Raw genomic sequence first — 25,676 nt, forward strand, 5'->3', positions numbered from 1 at the left:
AGGGTTCAAATCCTATCTCTACTACTTATTAACTGTGTGATATGGGATGAGATGCTTAACCATTCAGAGTCTCAGTTTCCTCATCTGTAAAATGGGTTAACAGTAGCTCCTGTCTCATAGGGTTATTGTGAGTTAAATGAGTTAGTATGTGAGGACTTTCTTTAACAAATATTCAATGGGTTATAGGAAAAAGAATACATATATATGTATAACTGAATCACTTTGCTGTACAGTAGAAATTAACACAACATTGTAAATCAACTATACGTCCATAAAATTTTTTAAAAATTCAGTGGGCTTAACTGGATTCCAGAGTTTTAACTAGTGTAACTGCATAAAGACAGCCATAGAGCTACAGGGGCAAAGGTGAGGCAGTAACTCATGGGGGGGGACTATGTACTGGACAGGAGGAGGGCAGTTGAGGCTGCCAAGAGGTGCTCTGCTCACTCACAAGTGGCCACCCTGGCGCTGACAGGAATGCTCTTCTTGTTCTCCAGGATAGCGAACACGCGGATAAGGTACTCCACGCCAGGCTCCAACTCCTGGATGGTGGTGGACGTCTGGTCTCCAGGGACGCGGAACTGCATTTCTAGGCCGTCTTCATGGGTGGGCGTGTACACGATGAGGTACTCTGTGACCCGCATCTCATTTTCCCAGGCCAGGTTTATGGTCTCTTCCGTCACTTCTGTCACGATGAGGTCTTTGGGAGGGGACACTGGCAAGAATAAGGAAGGACAGTTTGGGTCAGGTGGTGTCATAACGCACTCTATGAATTCTCTCTTGGTTTGTTTCCCTGGACCTGTCTCTTCCCCCAGTTACAGAGCCCTGAAATCCAGCTTCCATTTTCTAAAATGCAGACTCATCAAGGACCCTCCTGCTGTGACCCATCTTCAAAACCTTTGGTGGCCATCCCTTGCCTTCAGGCTAAAGTTCCAGGTCTGCAGTGTGGCCTTCAGGGCTCTTTGTGAACTGGCCCCTCTGACTTCTCCACTCCCTGGACCTTAGTTCAGATTCAGGCCATCTGCATGGGAAAGTGCAGCCTGGGCTTGGCTTTCTGCTCTGAACTTCACGTCATACAGTCTTAGCACTGGAAGAATGGGCTCATCTGGTCCAACTCTTTCCTTTTCTTAGAGGTGAGTGAGGTAGAGGGACTTGCTCAACTTTGCTGACTCATCAAATTTGGACCGTACCCCTCCTCCCGGCCAGCCTGGTCTTCCTTCCAACCAGGCTTCCCTGGCTTGGCCATGTCAAACACAGAGCCGTGTGTTTGTTTTTATGTGCCAATGGCTTTAATCAAGGCAGAAAGTCTCCATTACGACAGGTATATAAGGGTGGATGAGGGAAGTACAAAGAAGACCCTCATTAAACATGAGCATTATCGGTCTTTGCTGTGTTTTCACTCAACCAGTGTTTACTTACTGAATACATGCCCTGTGCTAACTGCTGGGATAATGCTCCTTTAAGGCATTCACAGTCCTTGGGATAAAAGACAGCAACAAAAAGGTGATTTAAGAGACGGGCCTGCTTCATAGGTGATCAGCACTTCATCTTTAGCTGAATGTGCATTTAAAACCGTTTGTTTTATGTAATCTCACTGTCCATTCAATTTAGCTGAGTTTTTACTTCCATCCAAATGAGGGATTTAGTTCATTATTGGTTCCATGTCAATACAGAGGAGGAAAGAAGGTTGATGTTTAGCAAAAGGGAGGTGAGCGTTTCATCTACCCTCTTCGTGGGCACTGGGTGTTAAACTCAGCATAGATGAGTTACCCAGATTCAGGTACCAGCTCTGTGATATATAAGCTGTGTGTCCTTGGGACAATTCCATAACCTCTCTGAGCCTCTGAGCCCTCAAATAGGTAGCTCTGTAACAGGTGAGTCAAAGAGTCTGTGTGTATGTGTGTGTGTGTGTGTGTGTGTGTGTGTGTGTGTTTGGTATAACACACAGTTCTCCAGCACATGCCAACTCGATGGTGGCCGTCATCACGCTAGTTTGCTGGAGCGCTGGTACTCACCCTGCGAGCAGTCTTCCCCGGTGTAGCCCTCATTGCAGATGCAGCGGCCGGAGACGCACTGCCCCCAGTTGCTGCAGTCGTTGGGGCAGGAGCGCTGCCCGCAGTCCAGCCCAGTGAAGCCCTCGTGGCACACGCACTGGCCGTCCACGCAGCGGCCCTGGCCGTGACAGTCGTCGGGACACCTGCGCTGCCCGCAGTCCTTGCCCGTGAAGCCCTCGTGGCACACGCACTGGCCGTCCACGCAGCGGCCCCGGCCGTGGCAGTCGCCGGGACAGGAGAGGTCTGCGCAGTCGGGGCCGGCGAAGCCGTCCTCGCACACGCACCGCCCGTCCACGCAGCGGCCCCGCTGGCTGCAGTCCCGGGGGCAGCGCAGCTCGCGGCAGTCCTCACCCATGTAGGCGTCGTCACAGACACACATGCCGTTCACGCAGCGGCCGTGCTGGTGACAGTCATGGGGGCAGCTCATCTCGCCACAGTCATAGCCCTGGAAGCCGAGTTCGCACTCGCAGCGCCCCTGCTCGCAGCGCCCGCGGCCGTGACAGTCGTTGGGGCACCGCAGCTGCCCGCAGTCCTCCCCGGTGCGACCCTCGTCGCACACGCACTGCCCGTTGACGCAGCGGCCGTGGCCGCTGCAGTCGCGGGGACACCGGAGCTCGCCGCAGTCCGCGCCCGTGAAGCCGTCGTCGCACTCGCAGTGCCCGTCCAGGCAGCGGCCGCGGTCATGGCAGTCAGAGGGACAGCGCTTCTCACTGCAGTCTGCACCCGCGAAGCCCTCGTCGCACACGCACTGGCCCTCGTCGCAGCGGCCGCGGCCGTGGCAGGCGTGGGGGCAGGCGAGCTGGCCGCAGTCCTCACCCACGAAGCCCTCGTCGCAGTAGCAGGTGCCGTTGACGCAGCGGCCGCGGTCGAAGCAGTCGTTGGGGCAGATGAGCTCGCCGCAGTCGTCGCCCGTGAAGCCCTCATCGCACACGCACTCGTTCTCCACGCAGCGCCCGCGGCCGTGGCAGTTGTGCAGACACAGGGGCTCGTTGCAGTCCTCGCCGGCGAAGCCGTCCTGGCACACACAGCGGCCGTCCACGCAGCGGCCGTGCTCCTCGCTGCAGGGCACCGGGCAGGGCTCCTGGCCGCAGTCCACCCCCGAGTAGCCTTCGAAGCAGACGCAGGTCCCGTTCATGCACTTGCCCTGGTCATTGCAGTCGCTGGGACAGGCCAGCTGGCCGCAGTCGTCCCCCATGAAGCCCTTGTCACACACGCACTGCCCATCCAGGCACTGGCCTCGCAGGTGACAGTTGCCTGGACATTCAGGCTCAGAGCAATTGGGGCCTTTCCAGCCCGGTTCACACACACAGCCACAGCCTTCAGTGCTGAAGTTGCCCCGGCCGCTGCAGAAGGGCTTGGTGTCCAGGCGGCCTGCAGGGAGGGAAGAGAACAGAGGCTCTCCACTGAGCACCAGCAGCCCAGTTTCTTGGTTTCTAGCCACAAAGCCCAGATTCAAATTCAGCCAGAGCACGGTTGCACCCTCAGGCCCCATCTGGCTTGAAAACCACTTGCTTATTGTGTGAAATCAGTTGGGGCCTCATCTAATGATACTAGGTGGGAATTCTTAACCTGCACTCTCTGAAATTGTAGGTTCATATGCAGATTGTGTGTGTGTGTGTGTGTGTGTGTATTTCCATCCCTGGGGAGAACTCCCATAGTTTTCATCAAATTTTCAAGTATTCCTGTGACCCAAAGGTTACGAATCACTGCCTGTGCAATGCATTATGCTGGCCTGTGTCGTTACTTTTCCCGTACCTAGCCAAGGTCAGACATACAGGAGAATAAGTGTTTCACCAAGAAATAATTGTTGAACTGAACTCAGTTCTGATGCCTCGACTCAATAGCTGTGCTGCATTTGCAAAAAAATTTAGACACTCTGGAGCTGTTTCTTCATCAGTCAGGTGGGACCAATGGCCCACTTCCCTGGGTAAATCAGGTTAAACGAGGACATTAAGGACCTGCTGTTGTGCTCACTGTGATTTCCTTTTGCAGAGTGTTTTGGGTCGACTCAAGTTGTTATATGTGCTTATGTGACCAAAACTTTCTAAATTTTTTGTAACTGAAATGAGGCAGCTAAGGAGTGGCTTTCTAATTCTGTTAGGACAACTTCCCATTTGGCTCAGCCCTCACAAAGCTCATGTGCCTCCATCTTTTTTCCTCTCTATCCTGAAAGCTGCGGTGGTGGGTGAATATGAGGAATACGTGGTCAGGGCTGCTGTGACTCTGGCTCTTTGAAGTCTCTGTAATGTCTTGGCTTAACTTGCGGCAGTGGCTGGTGTGGTCTCCATGGAGCCAAGGAGAAGAAACAAACAAAACTCGCTCCATTTTCTCTGCATCTAAATACAGTTGAATTAATACACTTTATCTCCTTCCTGACAGCAGGAGGGAAGTCAATTTTAAGAAAAAAGTTGGCTTGGAAAGTGAGAATCTAAACCTATGTTGTCTAGTATGGTAGCCACCAGACACACGTGGCTTCAAAACAACTGAATTGTGGCTAGTCTGAATTGAGATGTGCTCTAAATGGGAACTACATAACACACTGGATTTCAAAGACTTAGCATAAAAGAAAAGAATGTAAAATATCCATTAACAATTTTTGTATTGATTCCAAGCTGAAAGATTATTTACTGGTATTGGATAGATGATTAAAATCATTTTTACCTGTTCCTTTCATTAATGTGACTATTGGAAAAGTTAAGATTAATTACATACATGGCTCAGATTACAGTTCTAATGGACAGCACTGCATTAACCACTTTTTTTTTTTAACCCATTCTTTAGCATTAGTCCTATTGTGTAACTCGCCTCCGCGTTTTGCCAGGGAGTTGACGGAAGTGGAAGATAAAGTAATTTGTGCATAAAGAAAACTTTTTTGTTGTTGCTTTTGCCTTGGAAACCTAAAGGATGTCCTATAGTACTCTCCACTTACAACAATTAGGGCTACTCTTGAAATAATCTGCCAGAATAATTTCTAGTATTTTTTATGAGCAGCAGAAATAGAGATTTTCATCTCTGATTTGAAGCTGTTGAAGCCCCTGTAGCTCTATCAACTTTAGGGAATGAAGATGAAGACAAAATTCCAAAGTGGCACAATTCCTTAAAAAAAAGATGCACCTGGAGACAGGGTATCACTGGGATAGCATGAGTTGTGGAGACACACAGGCACCTTCAAAGCTCCTATCTCTTATCACTCTTTGAGTCATCTTGTGCCAGTTGTTTAACTTTTTTGAGTCTCATTTCTTAGATCTGTAGAAAGGGGGTATTAAACCTTATCTCAAAGGGTTGTTGGGAGGATTAAATGAGATAGTGAATTACAATTCCCGGTACATAAAGGGGCTCAATTCATATTGTGATCATCATCGTTGCTGCCATTAAACTGGAACATTTTTTCTATTTCCCACAGATTTTGCATCACCGTAGGCAGCATTGTAACTTTGCAGGAACACTGGGGTGTGGAATACTGTAGTTTAAGTCCTAACTTGGCCACTTATGGCAGGACCTTGAGGAATCCCAACTTCCTTCTAGGCCTTAGTTTCCCTATTTGTACAACGAAGTGATGGGGCTACATCACCACTTTTCAGAGAATGATCTTTGGGTTAGGGATTTCAAAATAAATTCATAGGTTTTAAGGGTAGAGAATGAGTAGATTTCATCGTCAAGTAAGTTTTAGAAACTCGTACTTAAACTAAAATAGGGTTTTTCAAAGCAGGACTTCTGAGAGGCCTGAAAATTCCTCTGAGAAACATTTGTCACCAAGACTCTCCAAGAGCAGAACGGAGATGATTACGTTCTGCACAATCATTTGTCCATAAAATCTCTTTTGAATGAACACCTTGTGGGGCTAGTTCCCCAGGGAGCCCACTCTGGAAAACAACTGATGGATCCTGGCCTGCCCCTCGTTCCTCCCACGTGTACCGCGAGGGGCTGGGCCGGTCACCAGCTCCTACCTTCGGCGGGCTGGAAACAGCAGCCTGCTCCCAAGGTGCACTGCTCCCGCAGGGAAGACACCAGGTTCTCCAGCTCCTCCAGTCTGCTCAGAAGCTCCTTGACATCAGGAGCGGCGGCACAACCGCAGGCCCGGCGGGGGATGTTGATGCGGTGTGTGAAGACGATCTGGTTTTCCCCATCTACCGTGTGCTCCTGGAAGCTTTCCCTGGGCTCTGACAGTGGGACCAAGTCTTTCTCGCCACTGGCTGATTCCAGATCCACCGAGCACTGGGACCCCACAGGCAGCTTGATGTTGTAGACATGATTAAACACCACCGGCTGGTTCTCCTCTGGCAGGGTGACATTCAGCCCACTCTGTCGCTTGTGCCGGATGACTTTCTTGAGGACGCCACCTTCGGCAGGAAGGGCAAGCAGAGCTAGGAAGATGCCTGCCAACAGCCGAGTCACGACCCCCATGGTGGAGGTGGGTTTGGCTGAATGTTCCCGGGGTTCTACGGTCCTAGGGTATCTCACTCTTAGGCAGAACTGGGGATTTGGAAGCTGAGAGTAGAATCCAAATCAGTGGTTCCTGATCTTCTTGAAAGAATTCTCTTCTACAAGTAAACAAAGGAAAACAATAAGCTTGTTAGTATCTACTGTTCATTGAATCTATTGGATATCTGCAATTCCAAGTGAATTTTGATTTATATTTCCTGTGTTTGAAGGTCTCCTTTTATTCCTTCAATGTGCACTGCAGTGTGGATATAAAATGGTCTCTAAAAGAATTCTGCAATCTTGAATGAATGACTTCACTCACTATTCAATATTTGGAAATATAGGGAGACAGCAGAAAGGACAAGACAGATCAGATGTGGGTTTGGATCTCAGCTCTAGTTCTGGGCCTTTGGGTAAGTTATATAACTTTTATTTGTCTTATTTCACTTCTGTACAGTGAAGATCATAATGTCAAGGTTAAAGTAATGATGAAAGTGAAAACAGTAAGTAGAAATCATTCATATAGTCATGAAGCCCTTTGCTATTTACTGGTTGAGCACATTGAGTGGTATGAAGGCTGTAGTCCCATAGATGTCCAGTAACTCTTCCCTCTTATTATTGACCCTCCAATCTAAGATTAACTCCATCTGCTGGTTTTCCTCTGCTGTGAGAGGCAGAAGTGAAAATGAAAGACTTTAGAAAGCAAACTGAGTTTTTACTGTAACTGAACATCTAACTAGTTATGTGGCTGTTGGTATAGTATTCTACCTCTTTGAACCTCAATTCCTCTTCTTTTCGATTTATTTCTAAAACCTTAAAAGGTCAAGTTTTTAGAAGAGCCTGACAGAATGTTCCTGAACCAGTTATCCAAACTATGACCAAGGGCAAGAGATGACTCAGAAAGATGTCCATGAGCCCTTGATGTCTTCTGCAATCAACAAGTACTTATTCTTTTTTTTTTTAAATTAATTAATTACTTTTGGCTGCGTTGGGTCTTCGTTGCTGCGCACAGGCTTTTCTCTAGTTGCGGCGAGTGGGGGCTATTCTTCCTTGTGGTGCACGGGCTTCTCACTGCAGTGGCGTCTCCTGTTGCGGAGTACGGGCCCTAGGCACGCGGGCTCAGTAATTGTGGCTTGTGGGCTCTAGAGTGCAGGCTCAGTAGTTGTGGCGCACAGGCTTAGTTGCTCTGCGGCATGTGGGATCTTCCCGGACCAGGACTCGAACCTGTGTCCCCTGCATTGGCAGGTGGATTCTTAACCACTGCACCACCAGGGAAGTCCCAACAAGTACTTATTCTATTCTAACTGAGTGTCGTACACTGAATCATACCTTCCCCTCCTCCCCAAATTCATACTTGAAGTCCTAACCCTCAGTGTGACTATATTTGGAGATAGGGCTCTTAGGGAGGTAATCAAGGTTAAATGAAGGTCATGAGGGTGGGGCCCTAATCTGATGATAGTATTGGTGTCCTTATAAGAAGAGGAAGAGACTCCAGATCTCTCTCTGACTCTGTCTCTGTGTCTGTTTGTGCACAGCAGAAAGGCCGTATGAGGACACAGTGAGAAGGTGGCCATCTGTATGCTTTATCATTCAAATTAGTTTCCTAATAAGAATTTGTGGATCTGTGATGTAGGCAAGCCCACTGAATGAAAATTATTATAAAGAGGAGAACTTGGCAAGTTCTCTTCTTTCAAACTACCATAGCCTATCTTAGTTGTTTACCAGACAAATATTTATTGATTGCGTAATCTACTGCAATTGTTTTAACTCTCTTTGCCTTCCACAAAGTCCTTCTTTCTCACCCTCTTCCCATCAATTCTTAGCTCTTTCTTTTTTTTTTTTTTTTTTATGAGAAAGGGCCATGGGCCAAGTTTGAAATGCTTTTGGACTTTTACCCAACACTTTTGTGTGTGTTGTTAAATGACTTAAATTTCCATCTAAAAGGCTGTTAGAATTGTCGGTTGAGACTTTAAGGCAACAAATCTAGGGAAATAATGACCAGAGTATGGGTTGAGTGAGGATTTTTCACTCTGTATGTGCACTGGCACAGCCAAATGCTGCATTGTTTGGAGGAAAGAAATGTGATTCTTGAGGGTTGTGTATTTTCCATATTGGCTCATGGTGGTCTGAGGGCAGGCGGATGTTTTTGCACTTTGGGAAATACCTTCAGCGTGGTGGAAAATGTCTAGACTTTGGAATTAGACACACCTGAGTACAAATGCCACTCACTAACTCTGTGACTTGGGCAAGCTATTGATATTTATCCTCTCTAAACCGTGATCTCACTTTTGCAATGGGGTCAAAATCCTTCCAGAGGGAATTATGAATTAAAGATCTGCACAGAAAACACCCAACATAGTGTCAAGCCCATAATAGGCACATATTAAAAAGTAGCTGCTATTTTGTTATGCTCTGAAGAACAAAACCTAGCATGAGTCCAGGCCAATAGCCTCCTTTTGCTTAAGCTTGACCTCTTCATTGAATCCAGTACTAAACCCAACAGCAACTTGGATCTAGATCAAAGAGGAGCTGCAGAATCACTGATGAGTGAGGGGGTAAACCTTATGAAGATAAATTTACTAGAACTGGAAATACTTACACCAGAGGAGCAAACATACAAAGCAAGTAGTAACCTTTAAGAATAAAAAAAAAAAAAAAAAAAAAAAAGAATGTAAAATATTCTCATGCAGACAACTGGCTTGTTAATGTCTCCTTTGAGGATAGACCTAGGGAAAATTACTTTAGATTACAGTTTGTGATATTTAGGTTAGACATGAAGGATCATGTTCGGACAGTAGGGCTTTTAAAATCGGAGAATGAGCAACTTATTCTGTAGAGATTCTTTAGAAAGCACAAGCAGATTCTTATCTTTACAGGAAGTGATCAGGCAATGGAAGGTCTGGAAAATGTCTTGTAGGGGGAAGGAGTGTGGACCTGTACATGTTTATTCTGTAGCTGAGAAAGCCAAGATTGAGAAGAACAGGATTCCTATGTATAGATCCTGGGAAAGCAGGAGCTGGCTTGTCCCTTCTGGCCTCAAAGGACAAAACAAGCATCAAAATGTGTGTACGTTAGGGGTGGAGAGGAGGGTTGGTTACAAGAAGGCAAATTTCAGCACAACAGAAGAAATATGTTTCTAATTGGAATTATCCAACAGAAAGGGCTTCTTTGAGAATATGGCAAGCTCCAAGGCTCTGGAATGTAAATAGAAGAGTGTTGAAGAGCACAGGTTTGTAGACAAACTGTCTTGAGTCATTGTTCAACCACTTCCTCTCCCTTGGGCAAACTATCTATACCACAGGCCAGAGTCATTTCATCAATGAAACATGCTACGAGTGTCCTCGTAGGACTACTGTGGAAAGTGCATGAGATAATGTGTGTGGTGGGAATGGTACAGTCTTTGGCAGCAGCAAGAGCTCAATAAAGGGGAGCTTTTGTTTTAAAAATATGGACTTCAATTAGTATTTTTTCCAGGATTTTCTTCCCTCCAACTCTTGAAACTCCTACCTTGGCATATGCGGTTCTGTTTTTCTAAGCAAGGGTGAGTTCTGCAGTGAAGTGAAGGAATCTCTGTCTCAGAGCCCCCAGGCAAATATGTCCTGGGAGATATCTCTATATTTATCTCTATCTCTATCTCTGCATCTACATCTGTATCTACATCTTTATCTTTATCTACATCTCTACCTATACCTATGTCCATATCCCTGTCTACATCTATACCTGTATCTATCTATCTATCTATCTATCTATCTATCTACACTCTATCTACCTAGTTATCTATCTTCTATCTTTTATGAAGAGATTAAAGGATCTGTTTGACAATGTTTGCAAAGGTGAAAGGAGGGCAGCAGGAAGAGACACAGCCTTTGTATTGGCTCAATACATAGATTGTTGGGGTCACACATCCGGGACAAAGTGGCTATATCCAAGCCATGCATGTTGCCTTGCTCTGTAACCTGCCTTGGCATATATGCTAAGTGCAGAAAAATACACATGTGGATCAGACTCTACTTTCTATTTTTATCAAAAGAAATTTTTAGAGCCAAATTAACTCTGTGATTGTGTTTGTGACTCTTTAGGTGCCTTCATTCCTGTTAACTTCTCAAGAATAATTAATCTGGAGAAAAAAACAAACAAACAAAAAAACTACCTTAAAGATTTCTTCATGAGACAGAAGGTTTAAGAAGAGGAAGAAAACTTTGAATTCTTTGGTCCAGAGCTGCGTTATTCAATATGGTAGCCACTAGCTACAAGTGGTTATTAAAATTAAATACAATTAAAAGTTCCATCCTCAATTGTACTGTTCACATTTCAAGTGCTTAATAGCAACGTGGCTAGTGGCTATAATTCAGACAGTGTGGATAAATAACATTTCCATCATTGCAGGAAATTCTATTTAGCAGTGCACGTTTAGAAGTCTGCTTGGTGATGTTAAGCGCATGGTACAAATGAGGAAAACTGAGGCTCAGAGAGGTCAGAGGGAGTCTAAAAAAGAAAGGTAGGATATTGTTAAGTCTCCTATCTAATTAAAATTGGTGAGTACCTCACCTGCAGGTGCCAGGAGACTAGAGAAGATGACATCTTTTTAGTTAACATAAGCAAATATTTATGTGCAGTGTAATTTCCATACCTTACCTGTTCAAACATATCCAGGTACAAGCAAGGAGTGGTCTTTATGGCTGTTGGCCTACTCAGATATGAAGGGACATGGAGCTTGCCCCAGGTCCTCATCCTTTCCCCCATCCTACACTTGGGATATGAAATGCTTTTTCTTTTTCTCTCTGCATACCTTAGAACCCCAAGTTCTCCATGAGATTCTTTTCAAATAAAACCGAAGGTAGGTTGCCCAGGAGCCACTCTGGCTACACCTAACATCTTGTTCTGCCCTGCCTCACCTTTCTCTTGGGAGCTGGTAGGTTTGTCGAAATTAACTCATGGCTCTCCTGCTTCTGTTGACTCTGTGCTACTTTGCTGCAGACTTTTTGAGGGGACTCAGTCCATTTTCTTCAGTAGTCTGAACAGTTCTATTGATGAAGTGGCTAGGTATGGGAGGAAGAGCCTGGTCTTTGCAGAGAAATAGACCTGTGTTAGAATCCAGCTCTTCCACTTGGTAGCTGCTACCTGTGGCCATTCACTTCCCCCTCTGAGTATCACTTGTTTCATCTCCTGTATGGCTATATATATATATGCTTATTTTATAAAGCTATGAGAAGATGGGATAAAATGAGATGTATCTTAAGCTACCAGCACAGTGCCTGGCACATAGTAGGTACTTAACATGGTAGCTAATGATAATAGAAACAATAATAACCATACTGGTCAAATAGAGAGTAGATTAGAAAGGAAAGTTTGCATCCAGAAGGCATGGGAGAATTAGGGAATTACATCATGGCTATGACAATGATGTAATAGGTAACAAAAGAGATTGGCTAACCTAGGTCTTTTAAGGTTCAAAGTGGAGGGTGGCTACATTCTTTTGAGGGGCTGAAGAAAGACACCTTGAAAGAGGTGGCACCTGAGATGAGCCTGAAGGATGGGTGGGATTCTAAAAAGTGGTTGGTTACAACTGAGTAGGTGGATTGAATTTGCACCTTACCCGCCTACCCTTCTAGATTAGGAGTCTAAAAAGAGGGAATAGCATGAGAAAAGGCAAGGAATGCGTGGGTGAGGAGGAGAATGAGGAAGGAGACAGTAATAACAGCAGCTTCCCTCTGCAGCTGCCTGATGTAGGCAAAAGTGGGGTAACACGTACGGAATACTGATGTCCTGGTTCTACTGGGGTGTATAAGGTGTGTAGGGGAGCGGAAAGGAGAGAGCATGTGGAGTTGGTACAGCCAGTGAGGAGAGCATGAATGGTCAATGTGAAGGGCTGGTGCTGAGCCCAGTAAGCATTGCTGTGTCTTTCTAAGGCTACGTGCCTAATTGCTCAGTGTCATCTGTGGAGAAGATTAGGGAAAACATAGGTTTCTGTATTTAGTCCCTTGGTCTGCAAATACCTGGCAAACTTATGTTGCCTGCCCTTTATAAAAAAAGGAAGAAAAAAAAGGATAAAGCAATGGTCTTGAAGCCTTTTTTGTTTTTCTTTTTTTGATGGGGGGAGGTGTTAAAATGTTAGGACTTCCAACAAGGACCTACTGTACAGCACAGGGAACTCTGCTCAATATTATGTAACAACCTAAAAGGGAAAAGAATTTGAAAAAGAATAGATACATGTATATGTTTAACTGAATCACTTTGCTGTACACCTGAAACTAACACAACATTGTTAATCAACTATACCCCAATATGAAATAAAAATTTAAATAATGTTAGGTCTTCATCACTGATGAAAGATAAAAATTAGTTCTTGTTTCAGTTCCTTTGATATTAGCTGTGGCCAGTGTAGGATGATATCTCCAGATTTGGGCATTATAGATTTTTATTCAGAACATTACTGTGAAGTAACATTCATTTAATAGATGGGGAAACCTCGGTCAGGTCAGTGTCATGGCAGCCATGTCCCAAGAGCTTTTTGGTTTACAATTGTATACTCTGAGGTGCCTCTTGGCTTATTATCAAATCTTCCTTTTTTTTTTTTTTTCTTCCAGTAGAGCTGTTTGATAGCTAACCTTTTGGAAGCAGCATGGAATAAACAAACTGACGGTTATTTTTAGGCACTTCACCACAGGACAAAGACCATTGCATAGATGAAGGAATCAACAATCTTTGAATGTTTCCCGGTTCACAGCTGGAGAATAAAGTTTCATTTTTAGATTAAGATAAAATTTCCAACTGGCTAGAATCATATTTCAGAATACTTATGACTTCACTTTTAGTAACTCACGGAATATATTTATCTTGTTGACTTAGGCATTTACGTCAAACAGCCTTGGCTTGGGGGCCAAGGAAGATTCCTACTGTTTAGAAATGCAGATGAATTTCTTTCCACATCATTTTGGCAACACCTGAGACAGACCACATTAAATTTTTCTTCCTGCAGGCAAGAGAATTTTATTGTGCACAGTCAGTTAAGCATGGAGTTACTTACATGGACCTTCTTAAAGGTTCTAGAATTCCTCACCCCTTGTCCTTCCCAACATCCATAAATTCCTTGTTGGAATGTGTCAGGAAGAGAGAGGAGCCAAGAAACAGCCTGAAGTGTGGATTTTTTCCGAGGATATCTGAGCCTTACACTTGATTAAGTCCAGCACCACCTGTGTCTTAAAAGCATTGAGCAAACACTGCCTGCCTAAGCAAAGCCCCTCCTAGCCCTGGTTGTTGGAATTGCAGCACTGAGAAGCACTTATCCATTTAGGTAGTACGGTGGCGTAGCTGGCACCCAGTTCAGATGCTTGTAGAGCCAGCAGTCATTTCAGAGTCCTGGGAATTAAGTCATTTTTAAAATCATTCATTCTTGCATTCAACAGAGATGAGTTGAATGAGTGTTAAGACCAGGCTATGGGGGCTTCCCTGGTGGTGCAGTGGTTGAGAATCCACCTGCCAATGCAGGGGACATGGGTTTGAGCCCTGGTCCGGGAAGATCCCACATGCCGTGGAGCATCTAAGCCTGTGCACCACAACTACTGAGCGTGTGCTCTAGAGCCCGTGAGCCACAACTACTGAGCCTGCGTGCTGCAACTACTGAAGCCCGCACGCCTAGAGCCCGTGCTCCGCAACAGGAGAAGCCACTGCAATGAGAAGTCCATGCACCGCAACGAAGAGTAGCCCTCACTCGCCGCAACTAGAGAAAGCCTGCGCGCAGCAACGAAGACCCAACACAGCCAAAACCAAATTAAATAAATAAATTTATATATATATAAAAAAAGACCAGGCTATGGGATAGATCAAGGGGTAGTGAGGTGTTTCAGAGACCAATGATGGTAAGTTCCTGTTCTCAATCAGTTCATAGTCCAGTAAAGGAAACAGACAGGTAAACAAATACAGGGAAGAATGATAGACGCTAAAACTGACAAATCTCCAAGGAGAGTCTGTGCAATGTTTGTGAATATCTGCTCTAGAATCAGCCAAATACTGTGGATTCTGGTCCTGCCACTTGCTATTAGTTTGAATCGTATGGAGTTGCCATTTTCATAGGTCAAATATGGTTGGATAGGGGCAACTTCATATAGCTCCATCTAGAAGCTTTGACCTTAGATGTGTAACATTGCCTCTCTGAGCCTCAGCTTTCTTGTCTGTAAAATGGCAACACTCATAAAAACCCCACAATAAAGTTCTTTCAACTGCAAGTGAGGAAAAAAATGAGATCAAATGAGATAACACATGGAAATATTTAGGACAGTGCCTAACAGGAGGGAGGGAGGTCTTAGTAACGGGTGTATTGTTATTGTGTGATGATTTGTGTCTTTTGTTTGAAGAAGGCAGTTCGTGGAAGGCTAGTCTCTGAAGGATGAGGGATTCCTAAGAGAATTTTGGGGAGCCCCCTCTGCCCACTGTTGCTTTTTCCATAGAAGTGTAAAATTCTTAGTGTTTCAGTTTGTCAAGTGACAGAGACACTCTGAAATCCTTAGGAGAAGAGGAGGCTGTGTCTATAGTCCTGGTTTTCCTCCTAGCCTACATATTCACATTCAGTAGCAAGAAAAGCAAGCCGGTGAGCCCAGGGTGGAGCTCTTTTCTGGCAGGTCAGTCCCCTGGCCAAGAGGCGGTGCTGCTACTGGGATGGTTGTCCACGCTGCTCAGCCAGGTCTTTCTCCAGAACAGTCTGCCTGTGGTTTAGTTTTTCAAGACATTGCTTCTGACGGGAAATGTTTGGCTCAGTTTTTCAGTACTTTCGATAGACACAGACAGATATCGGATTACAGAATCAACATCAGACTTGAGCAGGCTTAGAATCAACTGTAGAAGATCGAGTCCAGGGGTGGCAAGCCTGTGGCACCCACACACATCCTTCCAGTGTACATGGCAGACATTGCTAATTGATGCCTACATGCTTCCATGCCCCCACCTGAGAGTTATTACGAATATATCGCTTCAGGCAGCCACACTGAATTGAGTAAAAGTAGTACATGACATGAAAGAGAATATCTGAACTGAAACACCCAGAGAGGGTCACCGGCTAATTAGTGGTAAAGCAAATATTAAAACCCAGATATCCTACCCTTTTTGTCAGTGAATTTGATTAAGGTTTATCTCTTGCCTGAAACCACTGCGAGGCCTTCAACAATAAGTGCATATGAAAGGTTTCTAGTAATTCTTAGTCTGTGGTCATTGTAATGGTCCCTAGAAAGAAATATCAGCAATGGGATCTTGGAGAGCATCTGTGTTAAGAGATGTCCAGATTTCTTTGTGCTATAGGGTTTCTTCAGTTACTACCCATCCATCCATCCATCCATCCATCCATCCATCCATCCATCCAACTATGCATCTTTTCCGTACATATTTATTAAATACCTAGCATATGCCAAGCCCTGAGTTAAGCATGAGGGATACAAAAATGAAGGGGATAAGCATGTTCTCTATTATCGAAAAGCTTACAGTTTCCCCCGTAAAGGTCACAAAATAGAATTGACTTTAAATCCATGTATTGTGGATTGAATATTTGTGGTATACTTAAGTGTCCCTGCACACTCTAAGCCAATAGCAGGCGTACACATGTTAAGGTTCTTTCAAGAGCTACCTGCTGTTTACTTACTATGTACTGCATGTTGGGAAAACTAGGCAGAGTAAGGACCTATTCTCTGTTTCCAGAAATCTCAGAAACTAGAACATACACAAGCAAGGTTGAGTAGCAGTGCTAGTCTGAATGAAGGAATTGAGAGAAGTGTCACTCTGAGCTTGGAAGTTCACGGAGAGCTTCCTGGAGGAGGAAATGCTTAGGATCCCCAAATATTGATCAAAGAGGCCTTGGAAGATCAGGAAAAGATTGAAATAATAACAAGGATAATAAAAGTAATGAAGACATCATTACCTATCATTCATTCAGTGCTTAATTGCCAGAGCCTGTGCTAAGCATTTTAAATCTCCAATTTTAAATTCTTACAAAGTGATATGAGATGGTGTCTTTATTATTTTGCAGATGAGGAAACCGAGGCATGGGATAATTAAGTGGCTTGTGCAAGTTCAGATATCCATTAATTAGTGGAGTTAGGATTTGAACGCAGGTCTATCAGAGTCCAAAGTAAGTGTTCTGAGTCACCACCTTATAAAGCCTTTTGTGCTGGAGGGCCAAGGAAGGGAGTTATGATTCAAGACCAGACCCAAGCTCTGTCTATATAACTTCCAAACAGTTGGCTCAAGAGGGAATACTATCAGTACCCTGGAATTAGGGCCTTAAGGAGCCAGATATCCTGTGAGTGCTATAGAGATGAAGCATGCTGACAGACACCTTGGAGAAGCTGTCAAAGCTCAGTTATCATTGAGGAAGGATTCCAGATGCCGTGAAGTCTCCACAAAAAGCCCCTTTGCCATCTGAGCAGGCAAATCTCTTTGTCCTTCAACATACAGTTCAAAAAAAATAATATATTAGAAGTTTTCTCAGGTAACTTTGTCCCTCTTGTGAATTCTCTGAGTATTGATCTAATATTCTTTTCATCACATGTCATTCTAAAAATGATTTGGGGTGGTTTTATCATGTATGTATATTTTCCTCTTTGAGAGCAATAAGCAAATTCTATCTTGTATTTACGTTAAACTGTAAGCAGTTCATCTTCACACGGTTAGACTGTATGTAGACTGTAAGCTCCACGAGGGCAGGAACCATATCTGAGTCATTCATCTCTTAATACCCAATACCAAGCACTCTAACCTGATCATAGTAAGTGCACAATATATTTATATTTGAATAAAATAAAGCTAAATATATTTTTTTATTTGAATTTACATATAGCTGGTGCTCATATTCATGGAATTAATGAATGAACAAATACTCTTATTTTCATGATGGCCTTAATGTAATTAGCTCTCCTGTGATCTCTTCTAAGGCAAGATGTATCAAGGAATTCATCATTGCCCCACTCCTGGAATTAGTTCATTTTTGCTTATTCAGCTCTTCAGTGAGTTTGTACTATGTCCCAGACGCCATAAGCACAGGGGTTACAAAAATGGCCAAGACAGAACTTAATCCTTCCTATGAGATTCTAGTCAACACCCCAAGAGTTCCTGAGAGCCCAGTACTGTCAGCTTTGAGACAAGCTTTGTGTCTGACTGAAGTATACTCAGCTGGACCTTTGGCAGGAGGTGGACTTCACCAGGCCTGTGAGATAGTCAGTGTAAAACTCTGGTTTCAGTGCAAGGGAAGCATCCTGGGTTGTTAGTCAGGAATCCTTCCAATTTCATTGTAGTGATTTTTGTTTGTTAAATTTACGTCACTCTCTTTCTCCTTTTGTATTCTGAATGTTCATTACTTATTTTTAAGCTCCTGGAGATTTGGGGCTCTCACGGGGCCATGTAGTAGAACATGCCATAGATTGAAGAGCTCTAAGATGAGCCGCGGGCCACAGTTCTGCCAACCACTGTGGCAAGTCACATCCGCTTTTGGGGCCTCGGATTCTCCTGTAACATAAGCAGTTGTTTATGGCTTCAGTTCTAGAGTCTCTTTCGTTCTAGTGACATGTGGTCCATTGCTGATTCAGCACTATTTCTGCTGAACTTAATTTTGGATTTCATTTTAGACCCAAGTCACATGGCCGATATTAAGAACACCCCCGCTCCCCGCGCGGTACCGAGTGTTTCTTTCTTTAGTGTTTGGCTTAAGCATCGGTAGTGCTTCATGGTTTCCTCCCTCCCATCCCTCAAACATACGTTTCATTACCAACCAAATTAAGCCCACAAATCTTAATCCATAAAATATTTCCACCCAGACACAGTAATGAGGTTCATATTTGTGGTTTAGTATACCTAAGAAAAGCTCAGATGAAATATGACTAGATCCACTGATACCTTCAGACCACAAACTGCCCTGGTGTGGTCTGGTTTCAATTTTTGAGATAAAAATTCTGCAGAGCACTTTCTTTCTCTCTTCTGTTTCTTTGCCTAGATGGAAAAGAAAATAAAAAAGTGGGCCTGACCAAGTGGCAACAATATAGGTGCCTGTAAAATTCTGGAAAATTGTTTCAGAAATAGATTTGAATTCATTTCCCGGTGAAACAATGACCTCCTCTGTTTCGGCCTTCATCCAGAATTTTAAGAAATCTAGTTGACTCTTTCACAAGTATTGGAACATGGATTCTTGAACTTTTGAACCAAGATTAAAAAATTAAAGAGATTTATCTAAGAAGGACAGGTTATAGATGGATTCATAATTCAACCCTAAAAAAAGAGATTTTCTGAAAAAGGCCGTATGACATGGTGGCCTTTGTGAAGCTGTTATCAGCCACCCAAGACCAGAGAAGGGGCACTGTGATGGGAGAGAGAAGAAATAGCCCTTGGAGTCAGGAAGGCCTGAAATCAAATCCTGTTTACCTGCTGGGAGCCTTGGACAAAGTCTTGCAAGTTTTCTGAACTATGGCTTCTTTAAACTGTAAAATAGAGATCTTTCCATATTTGTTGGAGACGGTGAATGTGATAAGGAGTTATAAATGCCTGGCATATTAATAATAAGTGCTCCCCAGATGTTAGTATATATTCTCCTCCTCTCTCCTTTTCCTTCTTGTCCTCCCCTATCAGGAAGCTCTACAACACTGAACATATTTTAAAAAATAGACAGTAATATTGTAGAGGTCACTCAAGTATTGGTTAAGAGGTTGGATTGGTTTGGGATGACAAGTTTCAGTTTATGTGTCAACTTCAATTAGCTGCTAATGGCTGCCTGGAGCTGCTTTGAGAAAGATTCTGTGGCCATGCTTGGACTCAAGGGGAAAGGTGTTGTGATGGATTAGCAATGTCTGCTATGGGTACAGAAGTGTTGGTATGTGTGCCAAATATTTGGCATAGCAAGACTAGATAGCTTTGACAATCTTTTCCAACCCAATGTGCTGATATTTAAATGGATGGAATGCGGCTTGACTGATGCCTGGGTCTGAGGGAGCCAGATGGAGTCACTGACAGTTACAAAAGCCTGTATGAATCAACTTCAATAAAGTTTGACACATTTTGATGAAAGTTGACTCCTGAAATGAAAATATGCCTCTAAGACTGGAAGCAGGAAACTAGACTCTCAGGGAAAGCTGAGACTAGTCCAGTAATTAATGTGCGTGACCCCAGGCAAGGCAAACATACTTTCATTGTCTACTTTTTCTTTCTCAAAAAGGGGCGATTTAAATGCTACAATAATAACTAACATTGATTGAACACATCTGTGCCAGGAACTGCTTTACGTATCTTAACGTGGATTATCTTATTGAATCTTCTTCAAGACCTCTGAGGTAACTACCTTTTTCCCCTCAGTTTACAAATGAGAAAAGGGAGGCTCACACAGCTCAAGGTCACAGAGCTGAAAAGGAAGAGCAGGAATTTAATTCGGGTGGACTGACTCAGGAATCAGAGACCCCATTCCTAACCATCGGCTTTGCTGCCGTCCTTTAATGATGTCAAGGAGTGGTTTGCATGACTGAGTTAAAAGGCCGAATTTCAGAAGGACTCAGCGATCAGGGTCCAGAATGACTACCGGCAATGCAAGACCTTTATGACTTACAGAGAGAACAGGAGAAGCTGTGCATGAGCCTGAAAAATAGAGATTATTTTCAACCCTTGCCTTGGGCTTAATTCAGCTGGGTAACTTTAAGCAGCCTTTCCTAGGGTGTAAGTTACAACATGTTGTATTAATGCAAGGGGAAGAGATTACTAATTCAACATATTTGGAAAATGATATTTTGAACCAAATGTTATTGATACCAAACAAATTACCCAGCTTTCGTTACTTCAGGATTTTCTAGGGTCTTTAATATGTTTGTGTTTATCTGAAATCTCCAAGAAAGGGAGAGTTTATAGTGTTTCCCAAACTTACCTGATTATTCTGTGTTTGAAGTATGTCACAGGATTTAGGTTTGATAGCACACAATGGGGAAAGTGCAGATTTGGAAGAAATCCTAGACCCTTTCCTCTTTCGTTTCCTTATATGTTAGATGAGAGTAGTGGTATACCCAACTATGCCTGGTCTGTGATAAGTGTGAAGCTCCAGGACGGAGCCTCTCTAGCAATTTAAAGTAAGAGGGAGGCAAATGGTTGAACATGTATCCTGTGCCTGGAACTTTAGGGATGCCATTTAACTTTGACACCAACCTTACGAGTTAGGAAGCACTGTTTGTATTTTACTGTTAAGAGAACTGAAGGCTTGAGAAGGTTAAATTAGTTGCCTGGTCAGTAATCATTTGACTCAGAATTAAGAACCCAGTCTAATTCCAAACCCTATGCTTTTTCTGCTATACCAAGTTATCTTTTGAAACAAGATTCATTGTTCAGTTTAAAAAATTAATATTTATGCAATAAACATCAGCAGGACATCCACCGTCATTGACATAAAGAGAGTTATTGGATTCCTAAAATGGGACCGCTTGGGAAGATGACGTTGGGGTTCACGTAATCATTTTAGTTACAGTTTTGAATTTGAAGGGAAGGCACGGAGCCAAATGTGCTACAATATCTATGTGTCAGGCAAATCTGTAAAGCCCCTGGAAACAGCCTATTCTCCGTGAGTCTGGCCTGGAGAGAAAGAAAGTGAGTAAGTGAGAGGGAGATAAAGTGAGAAGTAGCAGACAGGGGAGCTTAAAAATCTCTCCTTTATGGAAAATTGGGCATCATGCTATGTGCTGTCTAAAAATAAATGTATGGCTTCCAAGAAATTAGTTAAGACATGAGAGCATTTTAGAGGGTCTAGAAATTACAACTCTCATTTTTGAAAGAATGGACTTACATGAACAAACAAACAAATAAATAAATAAGGAAGCAGGGGTGGGGGAGGGAATCCCTTCTAGACAGGATCATTTAGTTCAGCATATGGCAGGAAAGTCAAGAAATTTAGCCCGAGAGCGATAAGTCAGAGGCAGTCAGGAGCAAATCGAGGCTGAATCATACAAATGAATAACTTTTCTATCATTTTTCTAAGCTTCCTTTAGGTATAGAGTTTGGCTTCATGTTTTTGGAGGAAGACTTACTAGATGAACCTTTATTTCTGCTTCAATCTCTTCATACATATAAGTATAATAATATACAACTTGCTAGGTTGTGATGATTGGAAATTACATACATAAATTTAACACACTGACTTGTGGGAGTCAGTAAACTTTTTCTTAAGTGACCAGACAGTAAATATGTTTGGCTTTGCAGCCAGATGGTCTGTCACAACCATTCAATTCTACAATAGTAGATAAAGTAGCCCTTAACATGACATAAATGAATGAGCATGGATGTGTTCCAATAAAACTTTATTTACAAAAATAGGCTGCCACCCCATGGCAGTTTGCTGACACTTGCTGGAATATAGCAGTTAGTTAGTAAATGATGACCTTATTATAAAAGCAAATACAGATTGAAACGGACAGGAAGGAAACTAACATTTTGTTGAAAGCCTACTGCATGCCTGTTTAGTGCCAAGCCTTATGCCAGATGCTTTTTTATACATGTAATCATTTATCTTGTCATTTGTCATGACAACAGGTATCATTATGCCTATTTGGAAGTTAAATCTAGACTCAGGGAGGTTTTGCGACTGACATAAGAGGCAAAGGCAGCTTTTGGACCCTGATTTGTGACTCTAAAATGTGTGCTCTCAACTACTACACTGGGGTGACTCATCAAGCAACTTCCCGCAGTTCATATAAGGTGAAAACTTAAATGAGCACTTCTTGATAAAGAGAGCAGACACCTTCAGCTTCCATTTCCCAGAGCTTCAGCAGCAATCTGGTGGTTGTCCATGTGTAAGCGCAGAAATATTTGACCTCTGTCTTTCTCCCAGAGCCTCTGGCTGGACCTCAAGTTTCATACACTCCCCCCTTGGAGCATGCTTAAGCCAAGGTGTATTGTTTGCAAATGCTTATTGGATTCTAGGCAGATGTTGGCAAGTTTTATTTGGCTCGAGATGGAGTTCCAGAGTCTGCTGAAGACTGGCTGTGCTCACTGATCATCTTAGCCAAAAAGAGCTGCTAATTAGGGTGACGCTCTCCTTGTCTCTACCTCTGGAGCTAGGTTTTCCCACTCTGGGCATGCCCCTTTCAGCCCAAATGGTTTGCTTGGCTTTTTACCATAGATCTAGAGAGCAAATTTACAGTCCTTTTAAAACCTATGAAGCCTTGTGTACCAGTGCAGAATTTACCGGACTATGTTCCAAGACGTTCTTAGGTAGATGTTCTGTGGACGAGGGTGTTTGTGTTCAAATAAGTTTGAGGGAACTGGATTAAACAAAGCTGAACACTAACTGCTGTAGGATTTCTCAGATCATGCACTCTTCTACCTCAAATCTCCCAGTGGCTTCTAATCACACTCCGAATAAAATCCTAACTCTTCACCACTCCCTACCGAGCTCATTTCCTCATTTCATTCAGATCTCTGCTCAAAGGTCATCTCCATGTCTCATCCTAATTAAAAGAGCACGCCCCTCACCACCAGCCATTGACCGATCCCTTACCTCGTTTTAGATTTCTTCTTAGCAAGTATCTACCGGAGATTGTATTGTAAGTTTGATTCCTTTTTTATTGTCTACCTCTTTCACCGTTAAGCTCCATGAGTAAAAGGGCCTTGCATGTCTTGTTTTCCATTGTATCTCTAGCCCTTAGAATTACATATTGAGTGAACATATGAGCTATGAATCTCCAAGAACAGGACGCAGTGTCAAGTGTTCTCCACTCTTTTAGCCACAGAACACTTTTTTAGGTGCATCTCATGGGAAGGCTGTTCCACAGGACACATTTTTGGGAACTGCTTCTCTAGTGGAGTCTTGTTGCCAAGAACTACTTCAACAACAGATAACAACAGCAGCAATAACAGTAGAATCCTGATATTGAGTGCATTTCTGTGCGAAGCAGTGCACTTGCACTATGTCATTTAATCATCCCGATAACCTTATGGAGTAGGTGTTACTATTTTGCCTTTAATACAGATGAAGAAAATGAGACTTAGAGCAAATAGTAAGCTCTCAAACCCAGAGCTTTCTGATGCCAGAGCCATACTCTTAACCATTACCCAATCCTTTTCCTGGGCTGTGAATTTCTCCGTGCCCTAAGGTAGAGAACTCCTTATCTTCATCCCTCCTTTACCCTCTCCTTCCTCCCACTAGTTGTAGACAGATCTTTGTTATAACTGCCAGATTTTCCGCCGTCTCATGTGACTCAGCCTCAAATTCCCCAGACGGGCCTCCTCTGTCCTTGGTACTGGTTTTTCAAAATTCCAGGCAGTTCAAACTTTGATCCTAGGGGCCACCTCTGAAAGTAAGGGCATTCCTTGAAGTCTGCATCCTGAGATGGTTTCCTGTCTCAGGGCTGGCTGCCTTTCCCCGTCACGCGTTATGACAGCACTTTGCACAGCTGAGAGCCTAGAGGGCTAGGCATGAAAACAATGTCAAGTTCCGGGCTTTCTGAACAAAGTCTGGTGAGGAAGGCGAAGTCCAAATCTAGGACACAGCAAGGACTCCTGCCCGTTGTTGAAGACAATGGGTTTTATTCCAGTTGTACTTGACCTTAGATAAACTAGATACAAATTCTCCTTTTTAAAACTTTATTGGCAGGAGGAGTTGGCCTGTGAGCAGACAGGCAATTCTAGAATGATGAAGTGATGAGAGAGAGACACATGGGGTGGGAAGGGGTGACATGAAGGGCCATCTACTCTGCTGCAGGAGGTAGATCCTGAACTGAAGAGGGATATGAGTAGGTGAAACCACAGGGAAAGACATCCTAGGAAGGAAGGAATGGCATTTGGAAGGGCATAAAAAGCATGAAATGGTTGGTGTGGAAAGCATGAATGAGAGCTGAAGTTACAAGGTCTGTTTGGAGACCAGAGCCAGATCATGGAGAAAACTGAATGCCAGGCTGGGGATCTGAATTCTTCCTATGGCCAAAAGAGAACCATTTGGAAAACTTTACGCCTAGAAAGGTTGATTTCTACAACCCAAAGTTGAGGGGCAGATTGGAAGGGAAGGCTGGCAGATGGGGAGTAGTGGGGAAACTGTTGCAGTGGTCCATCTGTGAGATGCCGCAGCCTGAACTAGCTTGATGATGGGGAGGGTGAGAGGCAGTGAACTGTCTTACTTGTCAAGGCAGTAGAGTCCGCAGGTTTGGCGTATGATGAGGTAGTAACGAAAAGTTGGAAAAGGAGAGGGAATTAATCCTAGAGCGTCGTCTTCATTATAATATCTGCTAAGAGAGGAATAGGTTGTGGAGGGGGGAACAATGGGTGAGTTTCAGTTTTGGTCCCTTTGAATTGCCTTGCCCTTGAATAAAATACATTTGAAGTCATTGCCTTGGAAGATCCTACTCTGGGGTTATATTCAAGAGGAATCATGGCTCCCCAGTGAACTATGACATCTAATGCAAGATACCTGGCTCCACCTCATAAATGGATAAGAAGCTTAAATAAGACACAGTCCACCCTAGTGGTTGCCATAAGTACCAACTGCTAATCAATACGAGTGCAGTTGGGTTGGATGAACTGATTGATAAGAAGTTGTCAGAATCGGTGACAGTGGAGTGCTGGAGGCCATAGCAGGCAAATTCTAAGATTGGCGCCACCGATCCTACCTCCTGATAGTCACGTCTTTGTGTAATTCCTTCTCCTTGAGTGTGGGATGGCTCAGAGGCTTGTTTCTTCCCAATAGAATATGGCTAAGGTAATGGGATGTCACGTCCACCATCAGGCTACTCAACATTGTGATATCTGTCTTGCTTGCAAGCTCTCTCTCTCTCTCTCTCTCTCTCTGGCTTTGATGAAGCAAATGGCTATGTTAGAGAGGCCCATGTGGCAATAAACTGAGGGTGGCCTCAGGCCAACGGCCAGCAAGGAATTGAATCCAGCCAACAACCACACAAGTGAGCTTGGAAGCTAATCATTCCCCTGTTGAGCTTTCAGATGAGACCCCAATCCTGGCCAACTCTGTGATTGTAGCCTCATGAGAGAACATGAAGCAGGACATCCATCTAAGCTGTGCTTGGAATCCTGACCTACAGAAACTGTAGGGTAATTAATGTGTGTAGCTCTAAATGATCAAGTTTTGTGGGAATTTGTTGTGCAACGATAGATCACTAATACAGGGGACTCCTTGGCTCAGTTCATGTGTGCTAAAGCTGTTCAGAGAATAAAACTCTGCTAATTTTTCCTTTCTAAAGAATGTATTAACTCTGA

General features: G+C 43.7%; 1 protein-coding gene across 1 annotated transcript in view; it reads right to left on the bottom strand.

The window, feature by feature from the left end:
- TNC (tenascin C) overlaps positions 1-25,676 on the bottom strand; it is a 91,398-nt gene that overhangs the window by 58,608 nt on the left and 7,114 nt on the right. Inside the window, 3 exon segments of the mRNA XM_036855126.1 lie at positions 452-715; positions 2,016-3,425; positions 6,002-6,595. Coding sequence (XP_036711021.1) covers positions 452-715; positions 2,016-3,425; positions 6,002-6,458 — 2,131 coding nt within the window. The 5' untranslated portion in view covers positions 6,459-6,595.

This window comes from Balaenoptera musculus, chromosome 6 (assembly GCF_009873245.2).
Source record: "Balaenoptera musculus isolate JJ_BM4_2016_0621 chromosome 6, mBalMus1.pri.v3, whole genome shotgun sequence".
Lineage (NCBI taxonomy): Eukaryota > Metazoa > Chordata > Mammalia > Artiodactyla > Balaenopteridae > Balaenoptera > Balaenoptera musculus.